We start from the raw sequence: 18492 nt of genomic DNA, 5'->3' as shown, positions 1-18492 counted from the left end.
TTGCCCAGCAACATATAAAACAAAATAAATAACAAAGTCAATCATATATTAATTCAAATAGGGTCCTGTAAGCATGTCCATTACATACGGTACAAGTTACAATGCAAAAGAAAATCGTCACAATCTCGCTCACTCACTGAAGCATAAAGCAATAAAACCTGCAAAATCATTGTAGTTTTGTACAAATTGACCATAAATACACCTAATTAATAGTTTTGAAACCAGTATTTTCTTAACTCGAAGAAGCAAAACTGGAAAATAAGGATGAAATGCAGGTTTGTATACATGTGACCTATGACCTGCGCATGCACGGTCGAGATTCCGAACTCTCTTATTGCCACTGGCCTAGTATGGAGCAGAGTCCAGGAACTATCTGTGAAGCTCTGCCAGCATCTTTGGGACTTTTGGTTTGTGCAGAGATCATGACCATGGTGAGGAATTGAGGAATGCTGCCAGTTTTGTGTGCCTCTGCCAGCATTTTCAAGCAACTTCCAGTTATGTTCAGGCAATAAGTTCTAAGCAGCTCCTAATCCATATTCTGACACTACTGGACCTGCTGCAATGTCTTGGGTTGCAGCCCTTATCCCCTGTCACCCTCTCCAACATAGAAGATTGCTGCCTACTGGAAATGCACTGGAAATACAGCACTTCAACCAGATGGATGCTATCGTCCAACTTTAGACATTAAGCCAGTTTGTTGGATATTCCTTCTGCTGTTTTTAAGTGTAGACTTGATTACTCAATGTGTGGCAGGTTAGGTTGACGCAGCAGGAACAAAATTAACAAAATTGAAATGAGGTAAAAATGAGTAATAATCCAGAAATACAATAATAACAATAGTTATTGGAAGCCAGACATAGCTGAGGTAGAATAGAATAAATAGAATCGCCTTCTGGTGTTGGATATTTCCACTCGGGGGGGGGGGGGGGGAAGAAGGGAAGGTTCTGGCTGTCTACCCTATCTATGCCATGTATAAAATGTATGTCCGCTGAAATGTATGAATAGATACTGTTTTTACATGCAATATTATTGGGTATTATTAGTGACTATGTATGTGCACATAAAAGTATTAATTGACAAAACCTGAAAAATAGTTCATACTTATTTTTAAATGTTCCTAGTGTATTCAGAATTGTTGTCTTGATGTAAGACATTGAGATTTAACATTAGCTTCATGTCATCATTATTCTTTTTTTTAAACATACTTCATTCCTCCCTTGATTTTGTGATACCATGTGGCAGAAAATGTTTGAGATTCGTTAATTGTTTCTTGTGATTTCTGCTTTGCTTTGACAGGCCTATGCTTCAGGTTGTGACATTGTCATTCTTGGAAGTGACTTTGAATGTGTTCAGATCATCCCTGGTGCTAAACATGGAAACATCCAAGTCGGGTGTGTGGAATGTTCCCTTCAGCAAGGCCGGGTAAAGTATTGTTTTCTGACTAATCCCTGTCATGCATGGGTGACGTTTATGCCATATTTTAAGGTTTTATTGGTTTACTTTACCTGTGTGCATTCTGCAATTTAGTGCATGCTACGGATTTAGTACACGTTAACAATTTATTTACAATTATTTTAGTTCAAATGTTCTGATTCGTATGTTATTTAAGAAATTTGAAATAGGTAACATTAGAATCTAGGGAGAGTTATCCACAGAGGTAAAGTTGCCATTTTTGTGAGGTGGAAACTGCTCAAGCAGAAGATAGGCCACCAGTTAGGATTAACCCTACCAAAGCAAGATTGTGATCATCTGGGTTGTCTGGAATGAGTGAGGACTCCCAGCCTTGAGCAAATCAAGTTGGCGAATTGATACTGCACAGTTGCATGGAATTCTGCACTTTCTATGTGATTTCAACATTAAATTATCAATTCTTCCCTCGTGAGTTGACTTGGGCCAGAGCATCCATCTGAATTCTGTCATCTTGGAACTACCTTTACTCAAGGCTAAAGAGGCTTGAACTGATCCCTATAATGATAGCACGGTAGTCATTTGGTCCTTTGGAACCATTTTAACACCCAGGGAGGATAGTTTAGAGATGCAGTGTGGAAACAGGCCCTTCAGCCCACCGAGTCCACGCCGACCAGCAATCATCAATACACTAGTTTTATCCTACACTCTAGGGACAATTTCCAGAAGCCAATTAACCCACAAACCTGTACGTCTGTGGAATGTGGGAGGAAACCTGAACAGCTGTAGAAAAACCCACTTGGTCACAGGGAGAACATACAAACTCCGTACAGACAGCACCTAAGGTCAGGATCGAACCCGGGACTATGGCGCAACAGCGCAGCAAATCTACTGCTGTGCTGCTCATTACTGGATAAATAATACCACAATTATGGGGTATCCTAATATTGCCATTACACTCCCCCATTATTTTCTTACACCCTCTGCAACTTATTTTCTCTTACCCGTGGCCATTAATTCTCCCTAGATTCTTTGTGCTATTAATATACATTAAGGTATAATTTGCAATAGCCAACTAACCTACTTGCATGTCTTGGGCCATCGGAACAGCTGCAGGACACACTTGCAAACACTTCTTTGCCCGTAGCCTGGTGGGGATGCTTGCTAGTTGTTGAGTTGATGTATGCGCTTAAACCTACCGCAGATGTGACGTACTTTTTATAAGCAATGTAGTGAGTAGCACGATTTGTCATAAATGCAGGACACTTGCCAAGTTTCTGCTGCTCAGAACATGGAATGGCACTCTATTATCTTGAATGCTAGATTCATGGCTTGGACGTGCCGAGGAGCTTCAATTGGCGCTTATTATCCAGTGAATGTATATCCAACCTACATGGATGTGAGCTTGCAAATTGTGTAGGAAAGAACTGCAGGTGCTGGTTTAAATCGAAGGTAGACACAAAATGCTGGTTTAACTTAGCGGGACAGGCAGCATCTCTGGAGAGAAGGAATGGGTGACGTTTCGGGCCGAGACCCTTCTTCAGACGGGTCTCTGAAGAAGGGTCTCGACCCGAAACGTCACCCATTCCTTCTCTCCAGAGGTGCTGCCTGTCTCGCTGAGTTACTCCAACATGGATGTGAGCTTGTTGTTTAATACTTCTCTTTCGGATAATGCTTTCCACCAGCTATTGTCTCATTGCAAGTTATATAATAATAATAATAATAATAATACATTTTATTTATATAGCGCTTTTCATATACTCAAAGACGCTTTACAGAGATTTTGAGAACATAGGGAAATTAATAAATAGATAAATAAGTAAATAAATAAATGAACAGAGAAAGGAGACAGTAGGTGAGGTGACCTTCAGTGGTTGAAGGCAGTACTGAACAGGTGAGACTTCAGCGATGTTTTGAATGTGGTGAGTGTGGGGGAGTCTCTAACGGTTTGGGGTAGTGAGTTCCATAGGGTGGGAGCAGCGATGGAGAAAGCCCTGTCCCCCCCAGGATCTGAGTTTAGTCCGGATGTGGGGGGATAGGAGATTGGCAGCGGCAGAGCGGAGGGTGCAGGTGGGAGTGTGCCTGTGGAGGAGGTCGGTCAGGTAGGATGGGGCCAGGTTATGGAGGGCTTTGTAGGTTATGAGGAGGATTTTGTACTGGATTCTCTGGGGGATGGGGAGCCAGTGGAGTTTATAAAGGACGGGGGTGATATGGTCACGGATCGAGGTGTGTGTGAGTAGACGGGCAGCGGAGTTTTGAATGTATTGAAGTTTATTGATGATTTTTGAGGGTGCGCCATAGAGGAGGCTGTTGCAGTAGTCCAGACGGGAGGTGATGAAGGCGTGGGTGAGGGTTTCTGCAGCTGTGGAGGAGAGGGATGGACGGAGACGGGCAATGTTTTTGAGGTGGAAGAAGGCTGTCTTTGTGATGTGTTTGATGTGTTTGTCGAAGGAGAGGGTTTGATCAAGGATGATTCCAAGATTCCGGATGTGAGGTGAGGTGGATACTGGGAGACCATCAATGTTGAGGATGAAGTTTTGGGTGGATTTGGTGAGCATTTTTGGACCAATGATGATGATTTCAGATTTGTTGCAATTGAGTTTGAGGAAGTTTGATTGAAGCCAAGATTTTATTTCAGTAATGCAGTTTGTCAGTGTAGAGTGTGTGGTGGAGGAGATTGACTTGGTGGAGATGAGGAGCTGGATATCATCGGCGAAGCAGTGGAAGTTGAGACCATGACGGCGGATTAATTGACCAAGGGGGAACAGGTAGAGGATGAAGAGGAGGGGGCCAAGGACTGAGCCTTGGGGGACACCTTGGGGGAGGGGAGCGGTGGGGGATTTACAGTTGTTAATGGAGATGAACTGGTGTCTGTCAGAGAGGTAAGATTTAAACCAGGATAGGGCTGTGCCGGTGATGTTAAGGGAGGTTTCAAGTCGGGTGAGGAGAATGGAGGAGAATATAAGGCTTCAATGTGACTGAAGAACCAACACAAAGGATCTTGTGTTTCATCTTTTTTATATCCTAACAATATAGTTATCCAGTACAATCTTCCCTAGGTTACAAGTTTCTGAATTCAATTTCTGTGAACTTTTTGTGACTCAAATAGTTCACAAGTTGGAAATGTGACTGCAAAGAGTTCCCATGTAGCAAAGGATGCCTGCAGCCAACAAATCCATCCCACTGATCTCCCAAATACTCATATGTACAGGTTGTACGTATGTCAGATGTTTGTGAACTGGAGAGGATCTGTACAGTGAATAGGCTCAGAGAAATTTCAAATTGTTATGAATATTACAAATTGGGTGCAGTGATAATGCATAACCTGCTGTACACTATTGAATTTGCATTATTTCCAGAACTTTATGATGTTTCTGTTCTATTTAGATGATCAAAGGTTCATACAGTGGATAAATAAGTTTAATTGTGTTATTTCTAGATTGCTGCTTCTTATGGAAACACTGTTTGCATTTTTGAGCCCGTACCATCAAGGCATTACAAAAGAAAACTTGTGAGTATTATCACATATTCGAGTTATTCTTTGAAAATGTTACAACATAATCTTTTATTTTCTTCCGGGTAATTTTTATACTTTGTATATAGTTTTTAGAGCTGGTTGTTTTTTTTGCATCATCTAGAATTATCTAGAGAAGAAAAAGTCAAATAAAAGACAGATTTGTCTGTTTCGTGTGCTGTCTGGTATAGAGTTGGAAAAATCATATTTTCATAATTTGACAAATATGAAGCAGGCCAAGGCCATGCGCACAATTCTTCTTTGTCAAAGCTCCCAGCAAAGGATCTTTCCAAGACATGTTGTGAGCATGCTGCCTGATTTTGTTCAGTTGGGTCTGAACTCTTTCTGTAGCTCTGTATTCCTTCAATTTTTGTCGATGAGCCAGATTAAACTTGATAAAACATTCTTCAGTAAAATATTTAACTGTTGCTTCAAACCCTGCATTGTTTGTCCAACTGTAATTTGGATATCCTAGAATATGTGGTGCTGAGGAAAACGATCAGCCACAAACTTATTGAATGACAGAACAAGCAAGGGGCCGAATGGCTTCCTTCTGCTTCTGTTCTAATAGCTAACAAACTTGGGCAAGAAGGACAATAGATATTCCCATTTTTATAGTACATCTATAATGAGTTTTGTATCTTTATAAATTAGTTCCGTAGCATAAACGATGCAAGTGACCTCCAAAATGCACCCAGAAACTATCTTTCACTTTTAATCTCCGTGAAGTACAGCAAAAGATTCTGTGTGTTGTGCTGCCCCACGTCACATCCTCTCGGTTTAGAATTTTTGTCAATTTCCTTAACTTTGTTGCTTCTAAGTGAAGATAAGGTACCACGTTGATAATTATGATGTGTCGGTTGTTCTGCTTTTGTACTGTATATTCCTATAATAATAATGCCTCTGTCATTGTCAGTACATGTGTAGAAATATAGTGACAGTTTATTGAATTAAAAAATAGAAGCCTGCTTCTGTTTGTGATTTAGTGATATGTGAATATCCATTGCAAGACTGGCATTTATTGGCTGCACTATAATTGTTGACTATTTGGATATCTTGAAATCATTCTGGGTTAAATTTTCTGAAAATTAACCCAGTTAAAATGTATTCAAAATGCAGCCTGAACTTAATTTACCAAAAGGGTGGACTGACCAAAAAGTCTGAGAGTCATACAACATTGAAATAGGCCTTTAGGGCCAACCCATCCATGTTGACAAAGATGCCCCATGTAAGTGAGTCCACTACTCCTGAAGTTAATACATTGTTTTGAAAAATGCCAACACAGCAATCTTTTTCCCAGGGTAGAGGAGTTCAGAACTAGAAAGCATGGGTTTAAGAGACATGAGGAGCATTTTCTGCACACAGGGGGTGATATGTATATGGAATGAGCTGCCAGAGGGAGCGCTGGAGGTAGGTACAATGGCAATGTTTAAAAAACATTTATGCACGTACATAGAGAGGAAAGGTTTGAGCTGTGTGGGCGAAATGCAGGCAAATCAATTATGAAACCTGGTCAGTTGGGCCGAAGCACCTGTTCTCATGCCATATGATTATATAACCACTTTCTAAATACCTCCGTCCAACTTTACCAAAGTACAAAACGAAAAAAACGTATTTGTGAACCTAAAAGTAATTCTAATCACAGTTGTATAATGTGAGTTGAGCTGGATTTTTCCTTTATCAATGATGGAAAAGCATCAATAGATTACCTTGAAAGATAGTTGACCTGATGTTTCAAGGCCTTTGTAGAGTAAATATTCTCTAATTTGACATGTTTTTTAGTGCACTGCTCTCTGCAGGGTCCACTGTCATCTGTACAGTGTACAATAAATGCAGTGCTTTGAGGTTCTGGCCAGCAGGTGGTGATGCATCCTTTACCATATATTATCCCACAGTCACCTTTTGATATGACTGCTTTATATCGTTGAAACTTGTGGAGAAAGATATCGTTCGTTGGTTTGCCATGTTACACTGTATTCTTCAAATATGCAGAACTAATACTATGGAGAATGCAAAAAGAAGTCTAAATCGTAAACCCGTGCTCAATATCTGTTTCTCAGTAAATATCAGATGTTTAGCGTGGTTTATTGTCACGTGTACCGAGGTACAGTGAAAAGTTTTTTGGTGTATGCTGTCCAGTCAGCGGAAAGACTAGACATGATTACAATCAAGCCGTTCACAGTGTACATCTACATATTAAAGGGAATAATGTTTAAGATAAGATAAAGTCCAGTAAAGTCGATTAAAGATAGTCCGAGGGTCTCCAATGAAGTAGATGGTAGATCAGGACAGCTCTCTAGTTGATGATAGAATGGTTCAGTTGCCTGTTAACAGCTGGGAAGAAACTGAATCTGGAGGTACTTCTCTACCGGGAAAATGGGATTAAAATTAGACTGTGTTTGGTAACGGGCGGCACGGACACGATGGGCCGAAGGGCCTCTTTCTGTGCTGTAGGACTCTATGACTCTTGCCTGAAAGTTGAGGGGAGGAGGGGGTGTCTGGTGTGAGACTCGTCCTTGATTATGCTGGTGGCCTTACCGAGGCAGCGTGATGTGTAGATGGAATCAATAGAAAGGAGGTTGGTTGGAGTGATGATCTGGACCGCGTCCACCATTCTCTGCAATTTCTTGCAGTCTTGGGTCGAACTGTTCTCAAACCATGCTGTGATGCATCCCGATAAAATGCTTTCTACAACGCATCTGTAGAAGCTGGCGAGAGATGTTGGGGCATGCTGAACTTCCCAAGCCTTTTAAGGAAGAAGAGGCATTGGTATGCTTTCTTGGTCATTGCTTCAATATGGCAGATTCAGGACATGTTGCTGGTTTACTTTGCCCTATGTTAATGATTGAGACTGACCCAATACATTTGTGACACCACATTGTGAACAGACTCTATTGTGGAACTTGTGTATAACGCAGCGGTAGAGTTGCTGCTTTACAGCGAATGCAGCGCCGGAGACTCAGGTTCGATCCTGACTACGGGTGCTGCACTGTAAGGAGTTTGTACGTTCTCCCCGTGACCTGCGTGGGTTTTCTCCGAGATCTTCGGTTTCCTCCCACACTCCAAAGACGTACAGGTATGTAGGTTAATTGGCTGGGTAAATGTAAAAATTGTCCCTAGTGGGTGTAGGATAGTGTTAATGTGCGGGGATCGCTGGGCGGCACGGACTTGGAGGGCCGAAAAGGCCTGTTTCCGGCTGTATATATATGATATGATATGATATGATATTAACATCTGCCCCATGCTTACCTCATGCCCTGTTTGCAGCCAGTAGCAGATTCTGGCACAGTGGTAACTGTAAGTTGCACAGGGTGCCAACATCCGATTTGGTGGCCGAGAGTGTGAACTCTAATGATAGTACATCTTCGTTACTGTTTTCCTGCTCTGCCACCTCTGAGCCATCTTGACATTTGAATTGAAAGTTATAGTTATACAGCATGAAAATTGGCCCATCTTGCCCATGCTGACCAAGATGGCATATCTAGTCCCACCTGCCTGCATTTGGCCCATATCCCATCCGTGTACCTGTCCAAATGTCTTTTAAATGTTGCTATAGTTTCTGCCTCAACTGCATCCTCTGTCAGCTTGTTCCATATACCTACCACCCTCTGTGGAAAAAGTTCCTATTACATTTTCCCACTTAAACTGGTTCTTGATTCCCTTACTCTAGCTAAAGTATTCCCTTACTCTAGCTAAAAGACTGCATTCCCCCTAACCCCTTCATGATCTTGTACATCTCTAAAGATCACTCCTCGTCCTCCCGCACACCAAAGCCTAAAGTCCTAGCATGCCCAAGCTCCCTATAGTTCAGCCCCTCAAATCCTGGCAGCATCCTTGTAAACCTTTTTTTTCACTCTTTCCAGCTTAATCATTTTAGAATACATTCCCTAACTTGTACTACCTTTGTAGAATCATTGAACTTTCAATACTTCATAGAAACATAGAAAATAGGTGCAGTAGTAGGCCATTCGGCCCTTCGAGCCTACACCGCCATTCAATATGATCAAGGCTGATCATCCAGCTCAGTAACCTGTACCTGCCTTCTCTCCATACCCACTGATCCCTTTAACCACAAGGGCCACATCTAACTCCCTCTTAAATATAGCCAATGAACTGGCCTCAACTACCTTCTGTGGCAGAGAATTCCACAGACTCACCACTCTCTGTGTGAAGAAATGTTTTCTCATCTCGGTCCTAAAAGACTTCCCCCTTATCCTTAAGCTGTGACCCCTGGTTCTGGACTTCCCCAACATCGGGAACAATCTTCCCGCATCTAGCCTCTCCAACCCCTTAAGAATTTTATATGTTTCAATAAGATCCCCCTCAGTCTTCTAAATTCCAGCGAGTATAGTCAAGTCAAGTCAAGTCAATTTTATTTGTATAGCACATTTAAAAACAACCCACGTTGACCAAAGTGCTGCACATCTGATTAGGAAAAAAGAAAAAGAAACGTACAGTAGCAGGCAGCCAAACACAACGGCGCGGCCATCTTGAACAAAATGTTTAACTAAAGCAGAATGGTGTCCCGCGGCCGCGCCGCACCGGGCGATGGAAGGCCTCGCGGCCGAGCCGCACCGGGCGCTGTTCAGTCCCGCGGCCGCGCAGGGCGATGGAAGGCCCCGGGAAGAGACCTAAAAAAACAAGAAAGATTTCCCCCACCCACACCCCCCCCCCCCCCCACATACCCACATACCCACCCACCCTCACCACCCCCCCCCCCACATACACAACCAAAACAAAACACCCCACCACCAACACAAACAAAAAGTATAAGCCTAGTCTATCCAGTCTTTCTTCATATGAAAGTCCTGCCATCCCAGGGATCAATCTGGTGAACCTTCTCTGTACTCCCTCTAAGGCTAGAATGTCTTTCCTCAGATTAGGAGACCAAAACTGTACACAATACTCCAGGTGCGGTCTCACCAAGGCCCTGTACAACTGCAGCAGAACCTCCCTGCTCCTATACTCAAATCCTCTTGCTATGAATGCTAACATACCATTCGCTTTCTTCACTGCCTGCTGCACCTGCACGCTTGCTTTCAATGACTGGTGCACCATGACACCCAGGTCACGTTGCATCTCCCCCTTTCCTAATTGGCCACCATTCAGGCAATACTCTGCTTTCCTGTTCTTGCCGCCAAAGTGGATAACCTCACATTTATCCACATTATATTGCATCTGCCATGCATTTGCCCACTCTCCTAATCCAAGTCACTCTGCAGCCTCCTAACATCCTCCTCTTCAACAGGCCTTTGGAGTTAAAGTGGCATGAGCCTCTGCAGGTGTAAAGCCCCATCAATGTAAGCAAATGCATTTCACTTCCAGTACTTGTTACATGGGTCAGGAGTCCATGGATGGGAATAGCCATGAGATTCTGAGACATTACAATAAAGACAGATTTCATCTGTGGATTATCATTTGATGTTAATTCATTTGGAATCTTGGATTGAGTCCAATTTTTTTTTGTCGCCGACAGGGTCATAATCTGTGAAAGTCTAATTCGTACAATCTTTCCCCATGTTAATTGATTCATTATTAAAGCATCTATTGTAATTTTAGTTCTTTGTTCTGTTAATCATTTAACAGGTTGCACTAATCTCTACAGAAATAAAACTTCTGAAATATTCAATTTTGTTTTAAAACATTATCTAAAACTACAGGTCCTAAATTATCAATGGCAAAAGAGAGGGCAGTTTTTCCTCCAATCCATGGCATACAACTTGGCCTGGGATCCACAAGGTAACTGGATCTGTTTGGTAAAATGTAACTGCTTATGCCGATATACTGTTATTATTGCTCTTGGTTTAAAACTAATTTCATCTATTTGTAACTCAACGTAAAAATATTTTAAAAATATTTTCAAGTCAAGTTGAGTTTATTTTTAATGATTTGTAAAGATAATTTTCTTAAACTGTGGTTTAAATACTTCTGTAGATTTAAAACTTTATTTCTCATAATGTAAACCTTTATGTGCAAAAATAAAGTACGTTATGCACAAATGCAGCTTCACACATAATGGAGCCCAGATGCAATAGAGCTGTAAATTGTTTTCTGTTTTGGTAAAATCAAGGTACAGTGAAACTCTGATAATCCAGCACCCTCAGAACTTTGGTGCCAAACTAGTAGACTTTATTGACTGTTTGATGTTATTCCTTTGGTGGGCCGAAGGGCCTGTTTATGCACTGTATCTCAAAACTAAACTAAAAAATAGTGAATGGCCAGAGTGGCAGGCATCCTTAACAATACCTCCAGCGCACATGAAGATGGACTAGCTGGAGGGAAGTGATGAGCTTGAGATGGACTGGGCTGTGTTCACCAGGTTCAGGCTGTCAAGAGCAGAGCAGCTGCCATACCAAGCTGAAACGCAATCTGTCAGAATACCTTCTAAAACACATGTAGAATTCTGGGACAATCCTCATGGATATGCCAAATTTTCACAGGCACTGAAGAAAGTAAATACGCTGATGCTCCTCCTTGATCACCACATCAGTGTGAAGGTGCCTGGTTGGGTTGCTGGTGCAATGGATATCTAGGAACTTAAAGCAAATGAGGGCAGTAGACTGTTGCTGAAAGATGTCGATGAAGCTTGTGGCTGGTTGATGGCACACATCTAAGGACTCCATCCAGCTAGCTGCTTTCCAAGAAATCATCCATGTGAAAGCAGAACTGACTTCTGCAATGGACAAGTATGTGATCAAGCTAACGGGACCTGCAAATTGTCCTAGGGTGTAGGACTAGAACTAGTGTATGGGTGATCGCTCACCGGTGTGAACACGGTGGGCCATAGAACCAGTTTCCACGCTGTATCTCCAAACTAAAGGTTTGCCTATTTAAAACATACGAATGTTAGATTATTGAGGTTTTGCTGTACCTATAATTCTATAACTGCAGACTTTTTGATTTCCGAAGGAGAGTAAACACATTTGCATCCAGAAGGCTTGCATCCATTTGCACAATTTAATTGTAAAATGTCAGAGATCCTTAAAGGTCAATGCTGATCTTTAAAGTGATATAACTAGCCAATTATCAACTCAGCACCAGTTAGAAACTTCCCCTTATACAATACAATACAATATATCTTTATTGTCATTGTACAGGGGTACAACCTGAGATTGGGAATGTGCCTCCCATACGATGCAATAATTTAATTAATTTAAAGAACAACAACCCAACGAAACAAATTGTAACAGTTTTAAGACAAAATAAAGTGCAAGTAGATCTGTGCCGGATCACTGTGCGATGTGACCATCCGGCTCAGCAGGACCGGTTCATAGCAGCTATGGCCCTGGGGATGAAGCTGTTCCTGAGTCTGGAGGTGCGGGCGTAGAAGGCCTTGTATCGTCTGCCCGATGGAAGGAGTTCGAACAGACTGTTGCAGGGGTGTGAAGAGTCTTTGTGGATGCTGGTGGCTTTTCTGAGGCATCATGTGTTGTAGATGCTCTCCAAGGCTGGTAGCTGTGTTCCGATGGTCCTCTGAGCTCTATGAACTACCCGCTGAACACAAACTTCCACATTCGTTGAAACCAAGTATAAAGAGTTCTGGCCCGCCAAGCATTTGAGTAACCTGGCTCAACTAGACAGTTGTGTAGTAAACCAGGTATCCGGTTGAGTTTGCCCTCAGGGCTCTCGTGAATCTAACACTCCATGCCAAATCTTAACTCCAAAGAAATCTAGCTTATTTCTACTTAACTGAATTGGATACGTTAACATCTAAGTTTATATAACATTTATATTTGTAATCAGCCTCCAAATGTTGCTGCCTCCTTTTGTAGAGATTAATATTGGTGGTATCTTAAGAGGAAGTCAATTTAACTGCGAGAATGAAACAAAAACAGACATTGTTGGAAACACTCAGTAAGTCATTTTAAAACTAGATTTGTTTTGATTGCAGTTTTATTCCCTTTTCTGCATAGGTAATCAGTTATTGACAGCTACAGATCATCTACAGTTGTGGTCGCCTCCCTCGAGTGATGTTCTTGAGGAAGAGAGTAGTTCTGCTGAGGAATGCAAATTCCAACCAGATTTAAATGACTGGAAATGCACCTGGCAGTGCAAGTAAGTGCCAACTAACATGTTCAAATTTTTGTTTGGCTCTTCATTTATTGTCCTGCAGCAGTTAGGTGGGGGTCAGGAGAGGGGAATAGGGGTAGGGAGAGGGGAATGGGGTTGGAGGCAGGGCTGGGGGAGTGGGGGTGAGGGCAGGGGAGGGACGTGGGGGTGGGGTGGGTCAGTGGGGGGAGGAGGGGGGATAAGGGGGATTGAGTGGGGGGGGGGGTTGAGGGTGCTACACCAATACAGGAGAGGCTTTAAGTCCAGAGCTCACTCAGTGACGACACCCTCTCCCCTTCCCTGTTCCCCCTCTACGAGGAATGGGTCCACTTGATCTAGTTTAATCTATTAGCCTGGGCGCTTTGGAATAGTGTAATTGCTTTTCTTTTCTACCGGAGATGACAAATAAGATGTTAATAAAAATTCTCATGAAAGGTACCACTTCTGGAAGCCACGTCTAGTTATCTTTTTTCTCACTGTACTTCTGATGCTGGTTTTGTGTGAAGACAGTCTTCTCAGTGTTTCACTAAAGGTTTATATTTTACAAAGTTTCTGGCTGAAAACTTGTACCTCCATCCAAGATTTTGGCACCCCTCTAAGTGAGACTTTTGTATGCAAGGTGATTAAGAGAGTGGAAACTGGCTTAAAATTGAGCCCTGGTTTTCAGTAACATTTATACAAATAATCAGTCCCTACAAGCTGCTGACTCGTTTTGTAGAGATTAGTCTTGGTGGTATTTTAAGAGGAAGTAAATCTAACTGCGAGAGTGGAACAAAAACTGACAATGCTGGAAACACTCAGCCAGTCAGGCAGCATTTGTGAAGAAAGAAATTGTTAACATTTCTGGTTGAATTATTTTTGAATTTAAATCACTTTTGTAATACAGAATTTGCAATAGGCCATGTGAACTTGGCAAGGACCCATAAAGAGCAACACTGGAATATTGCATCATCTATTTTAGAGTCATTTAATTGTACAGCACGGTATCAGGCCCTTCGGAACAACTTGTCCCTACCATCCAAAATGCCCCATGTATTCCAGTCCTATCTGCTTGCATTTGGCTCATATCTCTCTAAACCTTTCCTATCCATGTGCCTGTCCAAATATCTTTTAAATGTTTAGTTTAGTTTGCTTTAGTTTAGAGATACAGCATGGAAACGGGCCCTATGGCTCACCGATACATGCCGATGATTGATCTAGTTCACTAGTTATAGTCCTGCAGACTATGGATAATTTGCAGAAGCCAATTAATCTTCAAACCTGCACATCTTCGGAGCATGGGAGGAAATCGGAGTGCCCAGAGGAAACTCATTGAGATCCTTTTCTATGAAGCAAAGAAAAAAGGCACAATTACTAGAAAATGTGGGGAGTGAATATTTGGATTGTAATATTATGGGAGAGTATTTAATACAACCTCATATTTTCTTGAGAATAATATATGAACGTACCTAATCTTTGAAGTTGGACCAGTAACTAGACAAGTTAGTTTCATTCAACATTTTTGGTGATATTGAGAAGCTTTATTGCTAAATCCTTATCTTTGCATAATATGGTGGAAGAAAATAGAAAAACCTTTTGTTGGTATAGTAATGAATAAATTGAGGGATTTGCATTTATATTGTAGGAGATTGCAGGATGCTATGCATCTAATAAAATATTTTTAGTGTTTTCAGTGTTGCAATGTAAATTGCCAAGAGTAGGCTCAGTAATAGATATGAGATAATAATTAAATAATAATATAGTGATAAATATTAGCCTGGGCATTTTACTTTGAAATAGTGTGATTGCTTTTCTCTAAGAATTTCATCTGAAAGGTGGCAAGTATAACAGCACAATACTGCCTTAGTGCTAAAGTGTTAATCTAAATTATTTGCTTAATGCTTTAGTGTTACATGAATCCTTAACATGAATCCTTAACATACTGACTCGAGAGCTGAGCATGCCACCACTATGTCATGGCTGACACCTTTTTAAATCTATGATTGAATTAATAAATTTTCAAAAATAATTTTTACTGCTCGATTTGACATAATTGACTACTGGAACAGGTGCAAAATTAAATAAATATTTGTGTTTAAATGTTGGAATCAATGGTGATCTGTTTAAATGTACAACATTAATGTATTTCATTCTGCTTCTTAGGACTGCTATTCCAATATATCTCATGAAGTGGTCCCCTGATGGTGAATACTTTGCAACAGCAGGAAAGGTAAGATTTTGATGTAACACTTTTAAAAATTTGAGCAGAAGCCTTGATTTTTGTTTTGGCATTAGCTATGTAAATAATTTAAGCAAAATTAATTAAGCTGCAGAAGTAAGATTAGTAGAAGGATTTGTATTTTGCATTTGTTTATAACGTGTGAATACATTTTGTTTTCCATGCAGGATGACTCCCTTCTGAAAGTATGGTATCTGACCATGGGCTGGAAATCTGCAGTTATAATTGGAGAAATTCTAGGGGAAAGAAGTATTTCTACAGCAATAGGCTTCTCCTTTGTATATCTGGCACATCCTCGTGCAGTGACAGGATTTTCATGGCGGAAGACCAGTAAATATATGCCAAGGTTAGAGCTGCGTTTGGATTAATTATCGTAAAGGCAATTTCATATTTGTCTTTTAACATGCCGATCAGTCCAAAATCATAGGAAGGCTGCTACTGAGTGTAATTTCGAAGGAGAGCAGGGCGTCAGTGGAACTTGCCATGCCAGAGTGGTGTTTTCCTGAGTTCGGATTAAGACGTGTATATTAAGCTGGTGTTGAGTTGGCAAAATCACTTAGCACAGTGATTGAGGGCAGTGGACTTGTTCTGAACTCACTAGGTTTATTCTGGGGAAGGTCAGAGACGAGTTTGCCTCTTAATTAATAGTAGCTTTGTATGGATATTTGGTCTGGTGTGAGGCATGTAAATAACATGCCCTGTTTAATGTAGTTGACTGAAGACGACACTAATGTTTGTTTGCTTATCCATGCATCAAGTTTGGTTAATTTGTGGAGACAAAGTAGATGGCATTTTTCTAGTGCCTGGAAATACCTGTTGAGGACAGTTCTGGCTTCAGAAGCATTTCGGAAGGCAAAGAATTCGGCAGCCTTGAAGATTATGACCTCAGTGCCATGCCTTGAGGTCTTAGTTTTTGAATTGCTTTTTCGCAGCAATGTTGGCTGTCAATGAAATGTTGGCTGTCAATGTTTGCTTTATTATTGGAGGGCAATGTGGTGCAAAGGGTTTGAGGGCAGGGGTAAATTATGGAGAAATGGTTAGTAGAGTACCATTTTCATGTATATGCTCAATGCTCTCGTGCTACAGTGAACACGTTGACTGTGGTTTAGAGGGCAACCACCAATTTTGCACAAGCACAAGACCAGTGGTAATCTCTGAAAATTGTCCTCAATTCAGAATTGTGTCCTGGCAAAATAATGAGCAGGTAGATAGAGGAAGAGATTCAACGACGTGTTTAAATCCTGCTACATCCCCACTGGCTTCTGAGAATCTCTAGTCCAAGATTTGTCAAAGTTGAAAACGAGGGTTGAAGATGTTACTGACAACCTTGGCATGCTTTGGGTGCATACTGAAACCCTACATGAGTGCAGAAGAAGTGCACCATATCAGAAACTATCCACTTGTCTTCCCTGTCAGGCACCACCTATCCCATTAGTGGAAGAACGGTGATTCCCACATCAGGCTGCTCAGAACTCTCAAACCTAGAGTGGATGCATATCCTTTATCCCAAGAGACTATCCAAGAAGTATAATATCAGATGTGTTGAGAATTGTGCTCCATTATAATTGCCTATCTAGTTGAATAATTTGCATTGTTGTGCAGACGAACAATAATTTGCCTGAATTATTAGTGGCTGTCTGTCATATGTGGAATTGCACCTTATGGGATGGTAGAAAAGAAACAAAAACTCTTTAACAAAGATATTTAAAAATTCAAATACAAGAAGCACTTTTTTGTTCCATTTTATGAAATAAAAAAACAGATGGTAATCACTCTAGAAATGTGACCAGGTGCTTCCCGGCAGGTGGCACTTGCCCTCCGTTTCTTCCTCGACCGTAGAACCAGCCAATCCCCATCGACCAACACTCTCCTCCGCCTAGCAGAGCTGGTTCTTACCCTCAACAACTTCTCCTTTGACTCCTCCCACTTCCTCCAAACCAGAGGCGTAGCTATGGGCACTCGCATGGGCCCTAGCTACGCCTGCCTCTTTGTCGGGTACGTCGAACAATCCCTGTTCCAGACGTACACTGGCCCCATCCCCGAACTCTACCTCCGCTACATCGACGACTGCATTGGTGCTACCTCTTGCACCCATGCAGAACTCACTGACTTTATACACTTCACCTCCAATTTCCATCCTGCCCTTAAATATACCTGGACTATCTCTGACATCTCCCTCCCGTTTCTGGACCTCACCATCTCCATCACAGGAGAAAAATTAGTGACGGACATTTATTACAAGCCCACCGACTCGCACAGCTATCTGGACTACACTTCTTCCCACCCGGTCCCCTGCAAAAAGTCTATCCCCTACTCCCAATTCCTCCGTCTACGCCGCATCTGTGCCCGGGATGAGGTGTTTCAGACTAGGGCTTCCGAGATGTCCTCGTTTTTCAGAAAACGGGGCTTCCCCTCCTCCATTATAGATGAGGCTCTCACTAGGGTCTCTTCTACATCCCGCAGCTCCGCTCTTGCTCCCCATCCCCCCACTCGCAACAAGGACAGGATCCCCCTCGTTCTCACCTTCCACCCCACCAGCCAGCGGATCCAACATATCATCCACCAACATTTCCGTCACCTACAACAGGACCCCACCACTGGCCATATCTTCCCATCCCCTCCCCTCTCTGCATTCCGCAGAGACCGTTCCCTCCGCAACTCCCTGGTCCACTCGTCCCTTCCTACCCAAACCACCCTAACCCCGGGCACTTTCCCTTGCAACCGCACGAGATGCAACACCTGTCCCTTTACCTCCCCCCTCAACTCCATCAAAGGACCCAAACATTCTTTCCAGGTGAGACAGAGGTTCACCTGCACCTCCTCCAACCTCATCTATTGCATCCGCTGCTCTAGATGTCAACTCATCTATATCGGCGAAACCAAGCGCAGGCTCGGCGATCGCTTCGCTGAACACCTGCGCTCGGTCCGCATTAACGCCACTGATCTCCCGGTGGCCCAGCACTTCAACTCCCCCTCCCATTCCCAGTCTGACCTCTCTGTCATGGGCCTCCTCCAGTGCCATAGTGAGGCCCGCCGGAAATTGGAGGAGCAGCACCTCATATTTCGCCTGGGCAGTTTGCGGCCCGGTGGTATGAACGTTGACTTCTCCAACTTCAGATAGCTCCTCTGTCCCTCCCTTCCCCTCCTCCTTCCCAGATCTCCCTCTATCTTCCTGTCTCCACCTATATCCTTCCTTTGTCCCACCCCCGACATCAGTCTGAAGAAGGGTCTCGACCCGAAACGTCACCCATTCCTTCTCTCCCGAGATGCTGCCTGACCTGCTGAGTTACTCCAGCATTTTGTG

General features: G+C 42.4%; 1 protein-coding gene across 4 annotated transcripts in view; it reads left to right on the top strand.

The window, feature by feature from the left end:
- The window catches only part of dmxl2 (Dmx-like 2), a 105355-nt gene that overhangs the window by 21555 nt on the left and 65308 nt on the right, over positions 1-18492 (top strand). For all 4 annotated transcript variants that reach the window (XM_078427225.1, XM_078427223.1, XM_078427222.1 and 1 more), the window contains exons 2-7: positions 1297-1422; positions 4847-4918; positions 10582-10660; positions 12835-12976; positions 15113-15179; positions 15356-15534. In XM_078427225.1, the coding sequence (XP_078283351.1) occupies positions 1297-1422; positions 4847-4918; positions 10582-10660; positions 12835-12976; positions 15113-15179; positions 15356-15534 (665 nt within the window). The remainder of the gene's footprint in view (positions 1-1296; positions 1423-4846; positions 4919-10581; positions 10661-12834; positions 12977-15112; positions 15180-15355; positions 15535-18492) is intronic.

The sequence above is a fragment of the Rhinoraja longicauda genome, chromosome 33, assembly GCF_053455715.1.
Source record: "Rhinoraja longicauda isolate Sanriku21f chromosome 33, sRhiLon1.1, whole genome shotgun sequence".
NCBI lineage: Eukaryota > Metazoa > Chordata > Chondrichthyes > Rajiformes > Arhynchobatidae > Rhinoraja > Rhinoraja longicauda.
The sequence above is the reverse complement of the archived record's forward strand: the minus strand, read 5'-3'. Positions and strand labels throughout refer to the sequence as shown.